At 41.5% G+C, this 18616-nt stretch overlaps 1 protein-coding gene across 1 annotated transcript in view; it reads right to left on the minus strand.

Annotated features, from left to right (window-relative positions):
- The window catches only part of nav2a (neuron navigator 2a), a 224772-nt gene extending 207449 nt beyond the window's left edge, over positions 1-17323 (minus strand). Inside the window, exons 1-3 of the mRNA XM_030413783.1 lie at positions 17181-17323; positions 15891-16071; positions 15593-15797 (exon numbers count right to left, since the gene is read on the minus strand). Coding sequence (XP_030269643.1) covers positions 15593-15673 — 81 coding nt within the window. The 5' untranslated portion in view covers positions 15674-15797; positions 15891-16071; positions 17181-17323. The remainder of the gene's footprint in view (positions 1-15592; positions 15798-15890; positions 16072-17180) is intronic.
- Positions 17324-18616: the final 1293 nt, after the last annotated feature.

Below are 18616 nucleotides of genomic sequence, written 5' to 3' on the forward strand. Positions count from 1 at the left end.
GGTGCTCAAACTGGCAAAACATGTATTTGAAAAACTCCAAGTCATGTCCTTATCAAATCGAAGAAGGAAGCATGCATCTACTCATGGATGAGAGGCTAGTTAACTAAGCTAGCTAACATAACAGCTCAGCTCAGGAGGACACTAGTAATGTTTTCATTTAAGACTCACTCTTATCCATGAGTAGACGCACGTGTCCTTCTGCATGCTGATAAGGTTGATGGGTGTAATTCCTTAGAAAGAAAAGAGTTCTTACATGAAACTGTTCACAACAGGGTCAGGATTATCTTGAGTAACTGGGTCATGATTTCTTGAAAGAGAGCATCACCATCGCTTTGAGCACCATGAGCCAAGTGCCATCTTGTTCAATTATATCTGAGAGAGGGCAGACACCTCTCCAGCCAATCCCTCCAATAAACTCAGCTGCTTACGATAAAATCATTTGATGGATAAACACTACACTACAGGCACTACAGATAAGAGGAAAATTGCGGATTTCTGATTTCGGGGTGAACTGTCCCTTTAAGTAAGAAACCAAAGTGGAGAGAGATGAAAGGAGAACACAGAGAGGCAAAGTGCTGATGCAGGGATTGAACTCCAGTCTCTGGGGTTACACTCTGTGGATGGGAGTCAGTGATGCATCCTTTCTCTGCGACAAATCAAACCAATTCCATTAAATGCGAATCCAGCCACCGTCAATGCCATCCAACGCCTTCAAGACCTTATCATTTTTCACTAATCCTTGTATCATTTCTAATTAATCAAAAACATCTAACAGTATTGCATTACCACAGGTCCTCTGATTAAATTCACGCCGATACCACATCTGAAATAGTGAGGACTTCAGTTCTTGCAGGTTATTGCAACAATTTCATTACGCCAAAGCAGCCCGCCCAATTCATGCATGAATCAATCAGAGGAAAACACATCATATTTGATTTGATGTGATTATACTGATTGGCTCTGACAGAGGGTAATACGTCCAAGTGGGAAAGGTAAAATTAAAGATAATTGAATTCCCAGGGTGCAGTTACAGCCTGCTGTCATTATGGGCAGAGCTGCCTTCAGATCCTCCAGGCAATATTCAATCCTATCACTATGCTATACAAGAGCCTTCAGGCTACCATCAATCACACCGGCAGTTTGATTTCTTTAGACCAAACCTCATAAGAGTTTACTATTGAGCATTTTCACAGTTTGTTTGTATACACACTGTATATATTCTAATATAGGCAAATAGTAGCACAACAATACCATGGTTAGAATAACTCGCACAGTATGTAATTTTATGTAATAGTGTTTCCCACCCTAGTCAAGTCTATGTGTGGGAAACACTGCCCAGGTCTAGTCTTTTATAGATTTTAGTGAAGAAATGTCACATAATATATCTTTAACACTGCCATTCAACACATTCTGTACAAAACAGAGAAGTTGTCATATACAGTATTTCAACAAAGACATTTATGTGTGTGTCTTTGTGGAGCTATAATTCAAATTTAACTCATAACAGAACGTACAAATACTGTGAGAAACTGATTTGACCAACTAGCTAACATTGTTTAGGGCCACATCCACTGCTGAATGAACTAATGGTTCATTCTGCCTCCAGTCAAGGCAACGCAATAATGTAATTAACTGGTGGAAAATGAGTTGGTTAAAGGACTGAATTGTACAATACAAAAATGGTTCCCGGTAGAGTAGGTGGCCCTTCATGGAAGTACTGCACTTATAACTCATCTACATAATTTTATATCTCTGGCATGTGCACAAAACTCCAACAGCCTCATCAGCAGCTCTTTTATTGGACAAACTGCCCCTGTCAATGAGCCAGGATCCCAGTATTGTAACGTTTTCCTCAGCATGATGGAGGTGATCTTCTGTAGTATTCATAGCAGTTGAAAAAACAAATTAAAAAATAAGACTTGATACTCATTAATCTGTGCATTTCCTGGACTTGGCTGGAATAGCGCTCTCATTTCTCTTCAAAGAAACAGCGTTTTTCCTGGCGCAGAGGACACAGATGTGCATTTTTAAGGATACTTGATTGATGTTTTTTGTTTTTGGTGCTTCACACCTTATTCATGCATCTCCAGAGCATATGTAGTTATGTTAAATATCACTTTCAGTGGTTTACACTGGAAAAAAAGGTGCAGGCATTCAAACCATCCTCAGTGTTTTGATTGCTAATCAAAAGGTCAGCACTCAAAGTTACTCATCAGTCTTTACAAAGCCTTGGAGTTACAATTCAAGAGCACACTTCATTATATTGTGAAAGCGAGTCATTGATCTGTGACAAACAGATTTCCTAACAAACACTGATTAATTGTCGGAGCCTTTGATGTCCGTACTCACCCTCGATCCCCCTGTGCTCGGCGCATATTGGAGATGGCCGAGGAGAACCAGGTGTGGGTGATCAAGTGTCCTTTTCTGGGTCCTTGATTCCAGGCAGGAGGCCAGAGTCTGGGCGCAGCAGCTGTGTATACACCGTTGCTGGATCAATAACAGCAGAGAGCCTGTATTGATTATGTTTGTAAGTGATACGAGGATGGGGGTTGCAGTGGAAGAGGAGGAGGGAGGTGGGAGACCCGGGTCAGGGTAACAGGGATACAGCCTTGTGGTGACCCAAGAATATGTGTTTACGTGTGTGTGTGTGTGTGTGTGTGTGTGTGTGTGTGTGTGTGTGTGTGTGTGTGTGTGCACGCATGTGTGTGTGTGTGTGCGCGCATGTGTGTGTGTGTGTGTGTTTTACATGTTCTGCTACCATATCATCCACTACAGGTTGACCCATTAATTCTGAGGCCTCCATATGTCCACCCTGTGTCCTGGACTGACCCCTTGCAACAGACCAGTCTCACTTCACCTCAAACAAGACCTTCGTCTAATTAGTAACACGAGCTGCATTTTCACCAAGACGGTTTTGACATTCTGGATTATCTAGACTGTGTCCAGAGAGTTCATTGATCGAGAGCTGCATATATCACAATGCCAAATGAAGAAGTTAAGTGTCTGGGACTGGTGTTGCTCAATGCCAGGATTATCCATGAATAGGGAACATCAAAGATGCTTTTTATCAAATGTAGGGCTGGATGATGTGACCTTCCAATTAATGTTGCAATATTTGGAGGCCATATCACAAGACATGATACACATTATGTACTTTGATATTTTAAATTCTCACAAGCATACTAGGGCTGGGCGACAAAGTTCAGGAAATTAGATCAATTTACTTTATACTAAAACCAACACTCATGCCATATCACAATAAAAAACAAAACAATCTAAGCCAAACAATCTCCTACGATGAGAATAATATATATATATTGCCCAACCATAATCATTTTAATTCAATACATTTAAGGTCAAAACATTTTCAGATATCCAGCAAGTTTTTCAGACAAGACTCAATCTACTGTGTCACAACCAGCTCCCATCACTTAATATTTAATAAAAGTGTTTTTAGTCAAGCATGTTCAAAGATCTTGAACTGTACCAAACCCCTATGAAATTCTCTGCTATTCCTCCATTACTCTATGTTTAGTTGTGTTAGAAATTGCATGCTGCACACTAGAAAATAACTTTTTTGCCTGATTTTAGCTTCTACACGTTTATTATAAATTGGATGTGGGGATATTTTTGCAGGGTTGGTTCTGATGTCTCACGCATACATCTACAGTTTTCAGATATGTCGCAATCCAGGAGGTGATGCAGGAAATCCACTGATGTCAAAAGTTCAAAATCTTTTTACACTTCAGCCAATTCTACCTACAAAAGAAAGCAACCTGATAAAAGCACTCAAACCAAGAACCCCTTATACCCCTAATTAATATATTGCCATTATATGTTGCTTCAGTTTTGTGGAGTGGGTGGAGGCTGTTTATCTACTGTGGCAGAAAACATGTTTTGTTGTCTGTCTTCATTCTCAAATTGCTCTGCTGAGGTTTTGGTGCAAATGTAATCATTTCCAAATCATCATCATACATACATTATAAGATGATTGTTATCCAAGCCATTGCACTTTTGAAAAATGGATATTTATGCCTTATCAGCCTTCAGTGCATAAAATGAATGTAAACAACTGACTGCAAAAGCACAACTTTCTGTTTGCATAATGTATTTCTTTGGTCCAACCATCAATATCAGGAGTCATTCACAAACAGCTTGAGTTTACATGATTCCCTCAAGATTAAATTATTTCCTGTGAGAGTTTGTTACCCACTGGAGGACTTCAGATTTATAGATGCAACACACAGTAGGGCAAGAGTATTTGAAAATTCTAAATTCTAATTGTGTAAATGAAAACAAATACGCTCATATTGATTCTTGTAATATCTACATATTTCTTAACAGGTCCCCCTTCCTCCTGAAATAGAAACTCTGTCCCTCACGTCATCCCAGCTGCTTGTTATTTGCATTGATTGTGTCTTAACTATAGACAGAGTCACATGAAAAACATCTGTTCTACCACCAAGCTTAGTGCTCTCCCAGGAATTGAATAGCTCAATTACGGCAGAGCTCCATGACTGCAGCACTGCCCGCCAAAATAGTGCTGAGGCAGCATCCAGCAGCCGTTTGGGGGACACGACACTACACTCTCTCCTGGGAAAAGAAACTCTGGATTCTGATCCACTGTGACACAAATATTAAATATCTGCGTAAACACAATGCTGTGTGTAATCTGTGGTAACTCTACTAATGCGCCATTACACTTACAACTGAAATGTAGACAGTCAAATTTTACTCGAATAAGAAATCAGCTGTGCAGATAGCAGCAGAGGACTCCAATTTAAGAAAAACTGCACAAATCATTACCACTTTGTGCATGTTGTAATCTAATTAACTACCTGCTCAGAGTAGACTAAATAATGTCTCTATGATTAAAAGGGTCATTAATATCTAGATTTTTCTAGTCATGGGCAGCTATGGCTCAGGGGTAGAGCCAGCGTTTTGTTGGCTCTACTGTATCATTGGTTTACACACCAGGTACTTCAACAAGTACAAAAACTACACTTGCATTTTATCTGTTTTATCTTTCAATTTGTTGCCAAAGAGCAACTGCTTAGCGAGAGAAGATTAAGCTGTTTCTGCTTCACAATCAATAACACATCGGATGCAGCTTAGAATGTTTCCCAATCATCAAACTGTTGAGGTGATATGACCATTTCTAATGAAACACACATAGTTGGTCTGCTACCCAACATGCAAAGAAAGAAAAACACCCCCAAGCCACAAGCATCGTTCCTCGAGTACAGCAACAAGCAGTTGTAATTAGCTACTTCCCACCTCTGCGTGTTGTGCAGCTATTTATCCTCCAGATTCACCACCACCCCTGACTCCCTTGCAGCGCATCGACTAGAGAGTGCATTAAAATGCAGAGAAAAGCAACAGCGGTGTCTGGGAAGGTGGAGAGAGGCTGGGGGAAGGTGCTGGAGACAGGAAATCATTGTCTGATTCATCACTTCATGTTCAGCGGATTACATGCTGCGAGAGACACTGGTGGAAAATATGTTTCATGAATAAAACAGGATTATTTATTAAAAAAGATAAAACAAGCATTGAGGTTTAATCCCTTGGTAGGATGGCAGATAAATTATCTCAAATTATCTAACGGAAGCTACAAAACAGGCACTACAATGAAGGGCTTAGATTTCATAAAGATGCAACCAATTACCATTTGAGAGCCATGTTATCTGTATGGCTGTGGATTTATGTGTTTGGTTCTAGTATTGGCTAGGGCTGTACCATTATAATAAAATAAACACCACATCAGAATCATAGTTTTCAAATCTAAAAAGGCAAATGTGTGACAAAACAGCATTATAATGAGGTACTGTAGTGCTACAAAGATGTCCTGTTCTCCAGATGTAAGAATACATCTTTATGTGGTACAGCCAACAGCAAATTAGCATTATCTATCAAAGTAATTGTAATATAACTTTCTTTTTTTTTTAACCATATGGTTCCACCCTTGTCTTGGTCTAATATGAACCCTGATGGTGCCATGTTCCTGAATTCTCCAAGGTAAAAGGAAAAAAGTGGGCTCAAAATAAATACATTATTTAATGAGAACAGCATTTGAAGAGCTTGAAGAAAAACATAATTTTCCTTGTGGAAAAACAGGCCTGCAGCAAATTTTAAAAACAAGGTCCCATGTTCTCTTAGTACCACTGTTCATCATCAGAGTGCCATTTGTGTGCCCAAAGCCCTGCAGGCGAACAATGTCCAGCAATATTTCATTGAACAAGACATGACGGAAATCTCTATTTCTTGTAACAAAGGAGGCTGATGTAGAGAAAGCTTGTCCACCTTCCCCTCGTCCATGTTCTTTTGTCTGCAGCCTCCAAAACAGCCTTGGCTATTCGGGCACAATGATAGAGGTAGGACTGAGGTTAAGAGGCTGTGGAGTGTGTGTGTGTGTGTGTGTGTGTGTGTATGTATGTTGGGAATTGGCTGGAGGAACATGAAGAACCTCCAGCTCCACATTCGGGGCTACAGATAAAAAGCAGCACCTTTTCTACCCCTCATCCCTCCTTATCACTTGGAAAATTCCTGGTGTGTAAAATTCAATTCCAACTGTATTTCCCAGGATGAAGATGAGGGCACGGATTGAAGAAAACATAACCTGGAGAAGCTGGGACAACCGCTCAATCCCTCTCTCTCAAACACACACACACACACACATACACACACACTGCAGACACAAGATTACTCTGTCTTTCTAGAACAAAGGCTGAAGTGGACTCACATTAAGCCAATGAGGCAAAGAAAGACCCACTTACAGTATCATACATGCTGATCTGGAGGCACTGGGTTTTGGCATGTATTCAGATGCCAGCAGCAACAAGAGACGCAATGTATTTAAATCTCTTAAGTCTCACCTACCTGTTTCTATCTATTCCAGTCACACACAACCTGAGCCTGAAGCGATCCTCACAGGAGCTGCACATGAATTCTATATTTTTTATGAGCTCGAAATGAAAAAACAAATGCATATCTAATAATTCCAAATATAACCACTGGCAAGAATCCATCTAATTGACTCTAAAAGTGATAATAATTAATCAGTGAAAGTGGAAGCAGCCTTTATGTCTGATGGGGGGTTGTCAGCTTATATGATAAACCCTGGTTCTCAGCTTTAATTATCGCTTCATTATTCAATGAAATTAAACCAAAGACTGAAGAGTCCTCGAAGACTGATCCCAATTCAGGGCCACCTGCTGAAATAATTAAGAATTAAAAAGATGTGTTGTTCTCCGTGTGTGTGTGTTTGTATATGAATACAATGGCAGAGAGGAAATCCTATCGCCACAGGAGTGAGCTGGAGCACCTGTTCATCAGCAGAGCACCTCCCCTGAACCAGACTGAACCAGATCCTGGCCACTGACCCCCAGACGGGGATTACAATGTTGTGCGAGTCAGGACAGCCGGACCATCACACACCCTGCTGGGTGTTATACTGACAACATCATTTTTACAGTCGTATAGACTCGAGCTGTCACACACGGTAACTTCGGTCACAACTCAACTGAAAATGCCGCTATCTTGTTGATTTGTAGAGTCCAAATTCAGCTGTGTGTTGTTCTTTTACCAATACCGCCCTATGAAACGGAACAAGTCCATTGCCGGCCTTTTTTCCACTAGAACAGAAAATTTATGGAGGCTTTGGGCAAAAATGCTGTTTTTAATAAAAGAAAACTGTTCATGCAATTAAAATGAGTTGAAAATATGCAGCTTTTATGTGTACACTTGCATAATAATTGGTTATTTCATCTTTTATTTTGCAACATAAAATTAGATGAAATAACACTTAGTGTATCTTTTATTTTGTTAAACTGTCATATATTGGTGTTTCACTACAACCGCTGTGTTACAAATATGTACACACATAGAGCAGATTAAGCTTCTGCTGCTCAAAGAAAAAGGGGCAAAATGGGTCTCATTACCAAACTATTTAGATGTCTAAAACTAATAGAACTATTTATATTATTTGTAATCATTTATCTGTGTAGTATAAATTGTAAATGCATTTATAAAGTACCAAAAAATGACTAAATTCAGACTGAAGGCAGAAGATTTTCTTTCTAGGGTCACCGAGGATGTCCTTCCTGACACGAAGCTGCGCAGGCGTTTGGTATGTGTGGGGTCGTGTTTTAGGGGGCCCAGCTAGCCAATCGTGTTGCCCCATAGCCGAAGTCCAGGCCATCCCACCAGCCACTGCCACCTGTCCTTCACCCTCCCTCAGGGCGCTGGGAGAGGGTGAGGGCCAGATGGCTCTTGAGGGCCAAGCAGCATCCTGAGTGCAGCATCCTCCCCACCCCCAGCCTCAAAGCTACTTGCCTGGTCCCACCTCCACCCTCTGAACCCCTCCTCCCCTTCCCCAATCCAAACCCCTGAGCCCCAGCGCTCGTCAGTGCTGCATGACTGGGCAAACACAGTCCTTCACCAAAATAAATCCCCTGTCTCTCCTCTGCAGCTGCCTTGGTTTGCAAGAAAAGCTTAACCAGAGCCTAAAAGAGCCCTCATCTCTACTGGCAAAACAGCATTCATGGGATTTTCACTATCACAAAGTGCCAGAACCTGCTACTCAAGCCGATTCTTTACTGGTTAACTGAACATTTTTAAAAGAAAGAGGTTGACATCTGCTTGAGCAACATAGCATCCTGGGCTAAATAAGATAACAAGAGTCAGCCACTATGATCACTAAAGATGGTAATCACTTATCTGTGAGATCCATTCAGGAAAGGACACAACTGTTAAAGGGGGCTAATGTCCAAAATAGGTTCTAAATAACCTCACAAGGCTGCTCATTTGTCATCATGCTATCCTATCTCTCTGGTATTACATTCAATTAGTTTTCGATACCAGCAGTGCAGAGCGGCTGGCACACATCATCAATCAAACCCTGTCAATGACAAATTGTCACCTCTCTGGTCGCTCACCATATCTAGGCAACAAGCCAGTGTAACAGTGGAGAGATGATTCGTGGCGGTGATCACCAAATCTAATAGATGTCGCAACTTGAGGTGGGAGTCGAGCGTCAAATCTCGCTGAGAGCAGAGATACCCATCATTATTCAAATGTGTTCAGGTGTCAGCAACAAATGATCACAACTGTTTGAAAAGGTATGACCTTCAGTGTTTGTTAGCTTGTTTAAGAGAATAATGTCAGAGGGAACTGACTGCTGCAATCTGAGTGGTGGTTAGCACAGATGTTGCAGTCCTAATGAGCAGGTTGGCAGCTCAGGGAGGGTACAGCCACAGTGACCTTGCCCATATGTCTGGCTAAGTGTCCCCTGTTAGAGGAAACACTGTAGAGAAAGAACGAAACGTAAAAAGAAAATTCTGTTACCTCCATAATCCTTAAAAGCGCACTAAAGGGCACTAAAGAACAGTAACTTTAACAAAAACTTTAAATAGACTGCTTTAAAAATTGTTCTGACTCTGGTGGAGTCCATACCAAAACTACAGCAACTGTTGGGAACAACATCATTTGGATCCCTTTCAGCGCAGTTTGATGAACTCAGACAGCCAAATAATTTGAATCTGAAATAACAGTGCATCATTTTCACTTATTAAACACTTATATAATGTAATATTAGGCTGCTTATTACCTGAGACATACTGCCAAATGGTGCTGATGGGGTCTCTGAAGTTCGTTCTGTCTTTACTGATGTCCTCTTTAACAACTGCCAAGATAACTGATGAATGAATAAAAATGGTCTGTTTGAGTGTCTCATCTCTGTAGGGTTTCATGAACTCATCTTTCTGTTTTCGAAAAGCCCAAAGAGACCAGACCCCTCTAAATGAATGGAGGCATGGTCAAATCCACCCTTTAACGTGATAGCAGGACGTAAAAAAACATACAGACATGCTCACCAGTGAAATAAGATACAAATAAAAACCAAAAAACATCGACTTTACCGTAGAAATTATGTTTAAAACGCTCTTTTCCTACAGGGAGAACTCCACTGCGCATGCGCGCGGATTTACGACACCGACGTCCATCGTACGGCTGAATCTGTGCCAGCTGCTGTGCTCTGGCTCTACTCTACCTGACCATGATGTATGGACCAGATAATGTCTAATACATCATTTCTTATCATTCACTTTATAAATTAGATAACGATTCGTAAGCAGTAAATGTTATGCGGCCTAGAAGGACTTTGATGGTCTCTGTCGTAAAAACTACTTGTGCGCATGCGCTGGTGAAACAACATGATTGGGCTATAATTTTCCCAGTTCGGCTGTGACAACGCAGGTGATTGGCTGTTGGTGAAAGTGGCGGGATATGCGCCATCTTTGGCGTCGCAGATTTCCCCATTCAAAATGATCAGAGTGATCTGTCTCTACAATAGTTGAACGTCTCTGTTTGTTCTGTTCAAACGTTGTAAAAGTCACCAGATGCACTAAGCTGGATATATTAAAGTGAAATAGCATGTCAAAAAGCATATAGGTTATTTTTAAATTCAACTTAAATGTAATTAAGCAACTGCATTACATAGAATCAGTGATTAATGTATGTGAAAATTATCTGTTTTTCTGTGTACCACAAGCCAAAGATTGTTGGTACAAACAACTGAACTCTCAGGTTACCTTATCTAGAAGGGATACAGGAGTAGGGATGCAGCAGCTTTGTAGCGGAAGAAGCCAGTTAAAGCAGTTCATCATCTGACAAGGATGCTTCCTTTACACCTCCTTGTGGAGGTAGTCAAGGATTGCCCACAGAGAGCATTAGAGGTTATGTAATATTTCATGAAACCTCTATTTCTGGAGTAATGACATATCCAATATGACATTGGTAGACTAGGATCCCCCAGAAGGAGTTAGAGGAAGTAGCTAGGGAAAAATGGTGATTTGGCTTCCATTCTTAGCATGATGGCACTGTGACAATGTATGGATAGATAGATTAATGGAGGTGTTGCTGGTGTGCATGTCAGCATGTTGTGCATTATGTTTGATAGCTTGCCATATTAAGACCATTAAAAAAGGACATTCATGAGTCTTCCCAGGCTGGAAATCACTAGAGCCTGGCAGCCATGGGAAGAAACCCTAAAGCAGGCTTCTCCTGCGGGGTATGAACTGTATCCTGGGGTTCAGGATTAAGTCCATCTTGTGAAGGAAATAAACAAAGCCATGTAGGGTTTCCTACTCATCTGTGCCTCTGAGCTAATTATGAGGCTGTTAGAGAATAACTGCAGCAGAGCAGCACACACAACCACTGTAAACACCTCATTATCCTACAGAACCCCACCCAACCGTATCAAACGCCGCTTAATGAGCAGTCAGAAACTACCAGTGAAAATAAATACATAATTTCCAATGGTCCTGATTGAGCAATTAGTGTCAAATCCCTTTCATTGTCAATGGGCTGAATCAATAATACATTCCATTACAGAATGCTCTCCGTCACCTTGTGAATGCCCTTCGTCATCTCTCACAGACGCCAGTGAGAGGGGTTGAGCTCTGCTGTCAAACTCAGTCTTTATGTTCTCCTGATTGCCTGTTTGAGGACCTCGCATTTTCTCAGCATAACAAAGCCCAGTTCCTGTTCTGACACTTCGGATAATAAAGATATTGGGAGCACTGCTTTCTCACCAAACACTGAGGCAACTTCAAAACATGACTAAAGGGAAACACAGGGTTATGTCAACACTATGTTCAGCATCAGCGCTGTAAATCTGTATTATATCCACAACAATTCACTGTGAGGTCAGGCTATAAATCAAAGAGCAGTTCAGTAACCTAGAATTCAGTGTTTCATTTGCACTCTCCCAGGATCCAGGCTGTATGGGAGGCAGCGATATGCCAACTGTCCAATATGATGCTCAGACATTGTTAATCAAAATCAGCTCACAGCTCCTATTCTTTGACTGTGCTCCAATAAATTAAGCATGCCTGTCTAAACCTGGTTCACAGGCATTCAAATCTTTCCAACTGAATTTCACGCTGGCTCACATAAATCTGTGATGGAGAACAGACACAATGAATGAATCAAAAAGGATGAATATGTGATTTATGGTCAAACAAAGTCAATTTTAAGCAGCTAAGAAAGGAAATCGCTTTTTTCAGACTTTCAGACTAAAAGTCAGGATTTAATGAAAAAAGACGGATGTAAACATTACAAAAATTCACATTTTTAATCTAACGAACTATTCAGCATTTAACCGTATGTGTTGGTGTTTAGCCATTGCTTATTCTGTCCAGTGAATCAATTGACTGATGAATCATTTGACTGATGAATATGTATTCCGATTAATAATTTTATTTCGGGCTTTATAAACTGGTGGAACTGGTGTTCATTCATTTAACTTCCAATTATAAATTTTCATCTAATTCCTTGAATCACGAAAGTGATTATTTACAGGAAGAAAAGGTGCAAATAAATGTTCAGTGGCAAAATATTTTTATACTGTCTTTTTAAATCTGACCTGCACTGTTGCAACCACTAGAAAAGTTCAGTCACAGACACAAATAGTCACACCCAGTGGCCCTGCTATTCAAAAGTAGGATTTTGTTCAAGGATTTTTTTTGTGTGTGTGATAAAGTGTGACAACATACACAACAAGGACAGCCGGTACAGTGCTATCAGATTTACAACATTATATGCTTGACGTCACTTAATCATTTGACTATAATGTTGGAAGGAGTTGAGGTCTTGACTTCTGTCTCTTCATACTGATGATGATGACAGATGTTTTAGGATGTTGGCCTGCTGGTGTGGTCACTGTCCTCCCAAGAATCATCTGATTATCAGGAACCAAATACATTTTGGTCAAACTGAACAACTTCTAATGCTGGTGCTTCACGGATACATGGTAGTATGAACATACTTTTATTCTCTTTTAATGCATTGTTCAGTGTTGATGGAGGTTTTTAACAGGTTCTGAAAAGGTTACATTATGCTCCATGGGATTCTCTTCTGCCAGTTAGAGCTACAACAAGGTACATACCGTACGTTCTTTAATAATTTCCTTTTCTGCAGATGGAAAATTCATAACACTATAGATCCAATCTCATTGAAACCTATTTCAATCCCAACTAAGTACAAATGGCCAGGTTTCTGATTGTAGCAAAGTCTGCCGTTCTGCTCCATCAAACACTGAGCCCTCATTCACCACAACATAATACATCCCTGATTCTCTTCTGCTTTCCCATGTAGGTTCATGATTGCTCAATGAACATTATATACATATACATATATATAGAGCTTGGGACATTTAAAAGAGTAAATCTACAAAAGGGAACAAAATCCAATTACCTCCTACCGGGATGAGTATCACATATAGCAACTTGAACTCACGCAGCCTGGGTAATTGTCGGGGGACATTGAACCTTGCTGCATGGAAGCCTCAGGTAATTCTCCGACAAAGGAAGCCCGTGTGTCCACGTTAATACCTCAGTGCTTTCAATTTATTTAAGTCGGCTGATGTCCATTAAGAGGGAAGGTGAGTACTGGCTCAGTCTGGCTCGACCCCTCTTCCCTGGAGAGCTGAGAGCGTCTGGCCTCGTCTGGGATTCGATTGATGATGCCGCCACTTTTGCAGCTGCAACTGAGACTTCTAATAAAATTTAGACATGTCGCTGCTGATAAGTCATTGAGCATGCAGAGCGCAAAAACTGAATTTATGAATGATATCGGGGTTGGTTACCATAGCAACAACAATGCTGACCAAAAAAAACCTTGTCCGGGTGGGATTCACAAACGGTGGGCGTCATGCTTAAACCAACCACTGGATAGAAATGTTGAAGTCCTTTTTCTGCTCAGTGTGTCACTTAGCATCCTGAGAGCAGCTCTGCAGTGTGGCAAATTGGAAAACAGCAGCTGGGACTATGGTCGCATCAATTAATATTCATGTTCTACATAATCCCAAGTGACTAATTTAACACACCTGATCAAATCAATTATTTACAGGGGGAGGAACAGGAAGGACAGCAAAGAAATGAGAAAAGAAATAAACCTTCTTATCAAATGTGATCCCCGACACACCTGTACCAGAGGGAGTAAATCCATAGGATCTCCATACATTAGGATCAGAACCAGACTTCTAACTCTGACATGCATGCGTTGACCTTGTTAGCCTCATCAGCTGTTTGATCTGCAGCTGCCCTGGGCAGTCGACCCCACATTTTTGAAACCCAGGTGAGGTCACCCACCCAGACTATTTGCCATCTGACTTCAAAGAACTAGCAGTGGCAAAGGCTGACTCATGTCTACTTGAGCCAAAAAGCGCAAAAATGCAAAAAAATTACAGCTGGCGGCCAACAAGTGTTCTGGGCCTGCACGAAGGGAAATACCCCTCTGCGGGTATACAACCGTTGTGAATGATCAAGCAGCCTTTTTGACACCACTTTCGCTAACATGCTGCTTCGAATCGAGAATATATCTGACAAAAAGTTGCAAATGGCACTGGTGAATAGGTGGAGGAAATAAGTCATGAATCATGAATACTAGAGTGACAGGCTCAAGAGAGTGTCCCTGACACTGGTCCACTTACCGGACCAGCCATTCAGAGTGGTTTCTCTCACAGCTAAGGCCCCTATATCCACGATCGGCCAAAAAGCCGCCAACAGGCGCTGTCCAGTGCGGCACTGATGGCAGAGAATTGAATGTAGCATAAAAGCTGTAAATCAGCTGAATCAGCTTTCACGTCAAGCAAGCAGAAAATATTTAGTGTGCCTCCACATTGAAATGAAGCCTGGTGTGCTCTGATTCAACATAGACATCTATTTATCCTGTGCAGGATTGTCACCCGGTGCCTCCGTACTAACCTTTCATAATTGCTCATCGTCAGAGTTGAGTGAAAACCTTGTATCTCCCAAGTATCATAAGAAGCAAAGCAAGATTTTCTGAATGTGATACCATGGAAAAGGGTTCATACACTAAAGAAGAGGAGCTGTCGAGGTTTTTTCAGCATACAAACATGCATTCCTTTCATCCACTGTCAAACTAGAGATGTGAGGTTTGCATACAGCTGTAGCACCACATCAACATTGTGTGGAAAATGCAGAGCCAAGCTGGAACTGGGAAAATTAGTCATGGTATCAAGTGCTCCATCAATCCTAATGCCGACAGCTCAGGTAATTCTACACAACCACAAACCATCAAAGAAGACTTCACAGACGCCTTCACATGCTCTCACCGACTCTTTGGCTTTTAATCAAACAGTCGTGCCTCCTTTGACAGCTCAGTTGGCTTTCCTGGCGAAGGTCAGACTAGGTCACAATGCAAAGGATGCCAAAGACTTGTGCAGATACTTAGAACTCCTCCCCGACAAAGTAAAGGCATTTTCGTCTTTGCAATAAGACAGTTTATAATCTTCTACGCTTTCAGAGACCTCAGGTCAGGGGATGTTCTCAAACCGTTCAAAACGGATATATATTTACCAGAGAAGGCCTTCAAGAGTAGTCAAATACGTACGTATTATGTTTTGCATGTTGGTCTCCCGTGTATCAACCTGTCCCGGGCTCAACTCAATTCTCCAAAGCTTGCTTGTCCACACAAGAGCACTCAAGTAGCCTTGTTTGTACTCTTACGCCATCACACAACACACAGGAGACAGATAGATTTTGTAGATAAGGAGGATCAGACATTTACTCACCCTTTTCTGGTCCTCCAAGCAGTGCAGCACAGGTTTCCTCCTCGGGTGCTGTTGTGGACTAGCCTCTGCTCCTGCCTCCATCTTCCCATAAGTGAGTGAGAACTTTGCCACTGCTTAAAATCCAGCCTTTATGACAGGGAAATACTTGTTTAAAGTATTAAAGTCCCCTTCCCACTTGGTTCCCAGTTGTGGTGCATGAATGTCTCTGCAAAAATAGGAAAAACTGTCTGTCCATCAACTTTGCTTCATGAAAAAGGTGACACCCAATCTCTGGGAGGATGCAACCTCAGCCACACACCTCGTCTCAGTCATATCGCTTCTTGGTGGTTTCTCTTCACAGCTCTATGTCCTGAGGGGCTGGGGACATAACGGAAACCTGAGATAACCAGGACTGTTCGCTCTCCCAAAACCATCACCGCTGCCATGGAGATTTCATCATCCTGATCCTCTCCACAGGCTGAGTTTCAATCTGTCTGCCACTGGAAGAAAAAAAGGAGAAGAGGAAGTGGGCAGGTTTCAGGTTATATGCAGCAAATTGTGCATATAATTTGTCAGTTTTCCAGGAAGGATCCACAGATCTGAGAAAGGAAAAGCAAGAAATGTCCAGAGAAAGCAGAGCTGCCATCACTCACAGCTTAAAGGTCAAGGGGTGGCATCCTGACTGTGAACGAGGGCTTGTGTTTAGAAGGAAAACAGAGTCAAACTGAGGCAATCAAGCAAAAGGCTGAGGTGTCAAAAACAAGCTGAGACACATATTCAGCATCCTACAGACAACATATTTTTGGAGAAGACATTTTGAACTCAGAATTTTTATATTTACCATATTAATGGGGAAACTGCACAAACTCAGGTATATTTTTTTTTCCATAACTTAATAAACAAGCTGTTCTCAGAGGAAAATAAGGTCCCCAGAAAATAAACAAAGTAAAATTTTAAGGTCTGGTTTGTTTAGGTATAAAAATTAAAAAAAAAAAAAAACAGTCAGTAAAGATCTTTCTCTTCTGACTAAAATGTCTTCCTCAAAGCTACATGGTGCACCTTTAAATGCAGCCTGGACAAACCAAATCTGATGAGAGAAATGTTCAAATTATTTTTGAAGTTCTGCTTGACTTGCAAAGTATTTAAATGCTAGCAGGTCCAACAACTTGTCTGTAATGCCTGTATGAGACAGTATTAAAACAGAGTTAACGTTAGTCTCATCAAACCGCCGGTTTGCAGGTGTGAGCGTTCACCATTCACAGCACGGAGAAAACACTTGTTTAGCTAACTTTTGGGAGGTCCAAAACTTGCTGTCGTGCTTTTCACTTCTGGTAAATTGTAGTGAACACGACTACTGAGCCTGCGCTTGACAAAAACAACAACACTATCTCGGGAGTTATAATCTGGACCAGGCTGCTTGCCGAAGGTTTCGAGCTGCTGCAGCATCCCTACAGGAGAATCTGAGACCTCATAGGCTGCGTGACAGGCTGGCTGCAGCTCCGAGCTCTCTGGAAACTGTTCCTAATAGCCCCAATTAAACAACAATGAATGAACTGTGAGAGGAAATAGACGTCAGGGCTTAGTATCTGTGCTAAGAAATGATGCTCACCTCGCACTTGTCTGTTTCTGTCCCTCCCGGTGGAGATGGTCCCTGCCTCGTGTGTAGCGCTGTCCGTTCCTCCGGCTGCGAGCGGAGCAGCCAGCTGCTACGTTCAGGCGCTGTCGGAATCTTCATGTCCTGACGCTTCAATTTCTTCCTTTTTTTTTCTCTCTTTTTTTTTGGCGACAAAACTGTTTCTTCCTTCAAAATCATATGTAAATGTTATGTTTGTTCTTTTAAGTTAATATATTATCGTTTGAGCATGAAGTTTTGGGTGTTTTATCTTTTCTACCCTTTGGATTTATCCCCATTTCTCTAACCAGACTGATTTAGTGTCCTGTATGGTGTTATGCCCTCTCTGACCCTTTTTAAGTTCATGTTATATTAATTTTAGGCGTGAGAATGGAGAATGTGATGCATTTCACCTTTTCATGGCCGTTTTTGTTGTTGTTAACAGAAATTATCTAGCCTGTTTCTCCTTCACAATCTATCCAAAATGTATTTTTACTAACTAAAATATTGCCTACTTGGAAATGGAATTATAACTCGAGCTCTACCTCTGCCAGTGTTAGAATTGTAACCTTGTAAAAACAAACCTCGTTTAGCAATCAGGAACGCGAGTGATAATATAATAGTCTAATGTTAAAAAAAGATTCTGATGTCATGCACACATCTTTAAATTGAACCCCTTTGGATATCTGAGTACTTATCTGTCGGTAACTTACGGGGTGCACCTGAAGGCAGCATCAAGGTCCCGCTAGCTCTCCTTCACATCCCTAACATGACGTCAGTGAGTACTCGAAGCTCCGCTGTTCTCTCGCAACATCCTTGAAGGCGCCCGTCGGTTTCCATGGCGACTCGCGGCTAGGAGAGCTCTACCGCCACCTAGCGCCGACACAGAGACATTGCAATGACAGGTTGTGAGCTGCCACGGCTGAATACTGATTCCAGCAGGAACAAATCAGCTAAAAACAGACACACAACTGACACAGGGTCAATCTGCAGCCCAAGGCCATACAATCAGCAGGGTTTGCATTACTTTATACTGTGCTTAAATGGTGGAAACAAATCTACAACTGAGAAAATTACTAAAACCCACAAACCCGCAGTTAATCTATGACACTTTGCGACCCTGGGCTTCTGTGACAGTTGCCATGTATTCAGTGCTCACAGCAGCGTCCCTCCATTCTCTTATTTTGTGCTGCTACTAGTTTCCTATAAGCAGCTGAACATCCTTGTCTAGGAAATACCCCAACACTCCAATCATGCAAACCCGCCTTTACCACATTTTATTCAAAGGCTTAAACAAAACAAATGTGGTTATTTACTGGCGATTCAGGATTCACAGTGGTCCTAAACTGTAGAGTAGTGATTTGTTTCCCAGCACCTCGTTCACCTCATCGCCCTGCCTTTCTGCAAGAGATCCAATCCAAAAGGCCAAGGAT

The sequence above is a fragment of the Sparus aurata genome, chromosome 4 (genome assembly GCF_900880675.1).
Source record: "Sparus aurata chromosome 4, fSpaAur1.1, whole genome shotgun sequence".
Taxonomy (NCBI): domain Eukaryota; kingdom Metazoa; phylum Chordata; class Actinopteri; order Spariformes; family Sparidae; genus Sparus; species Sparus aurata.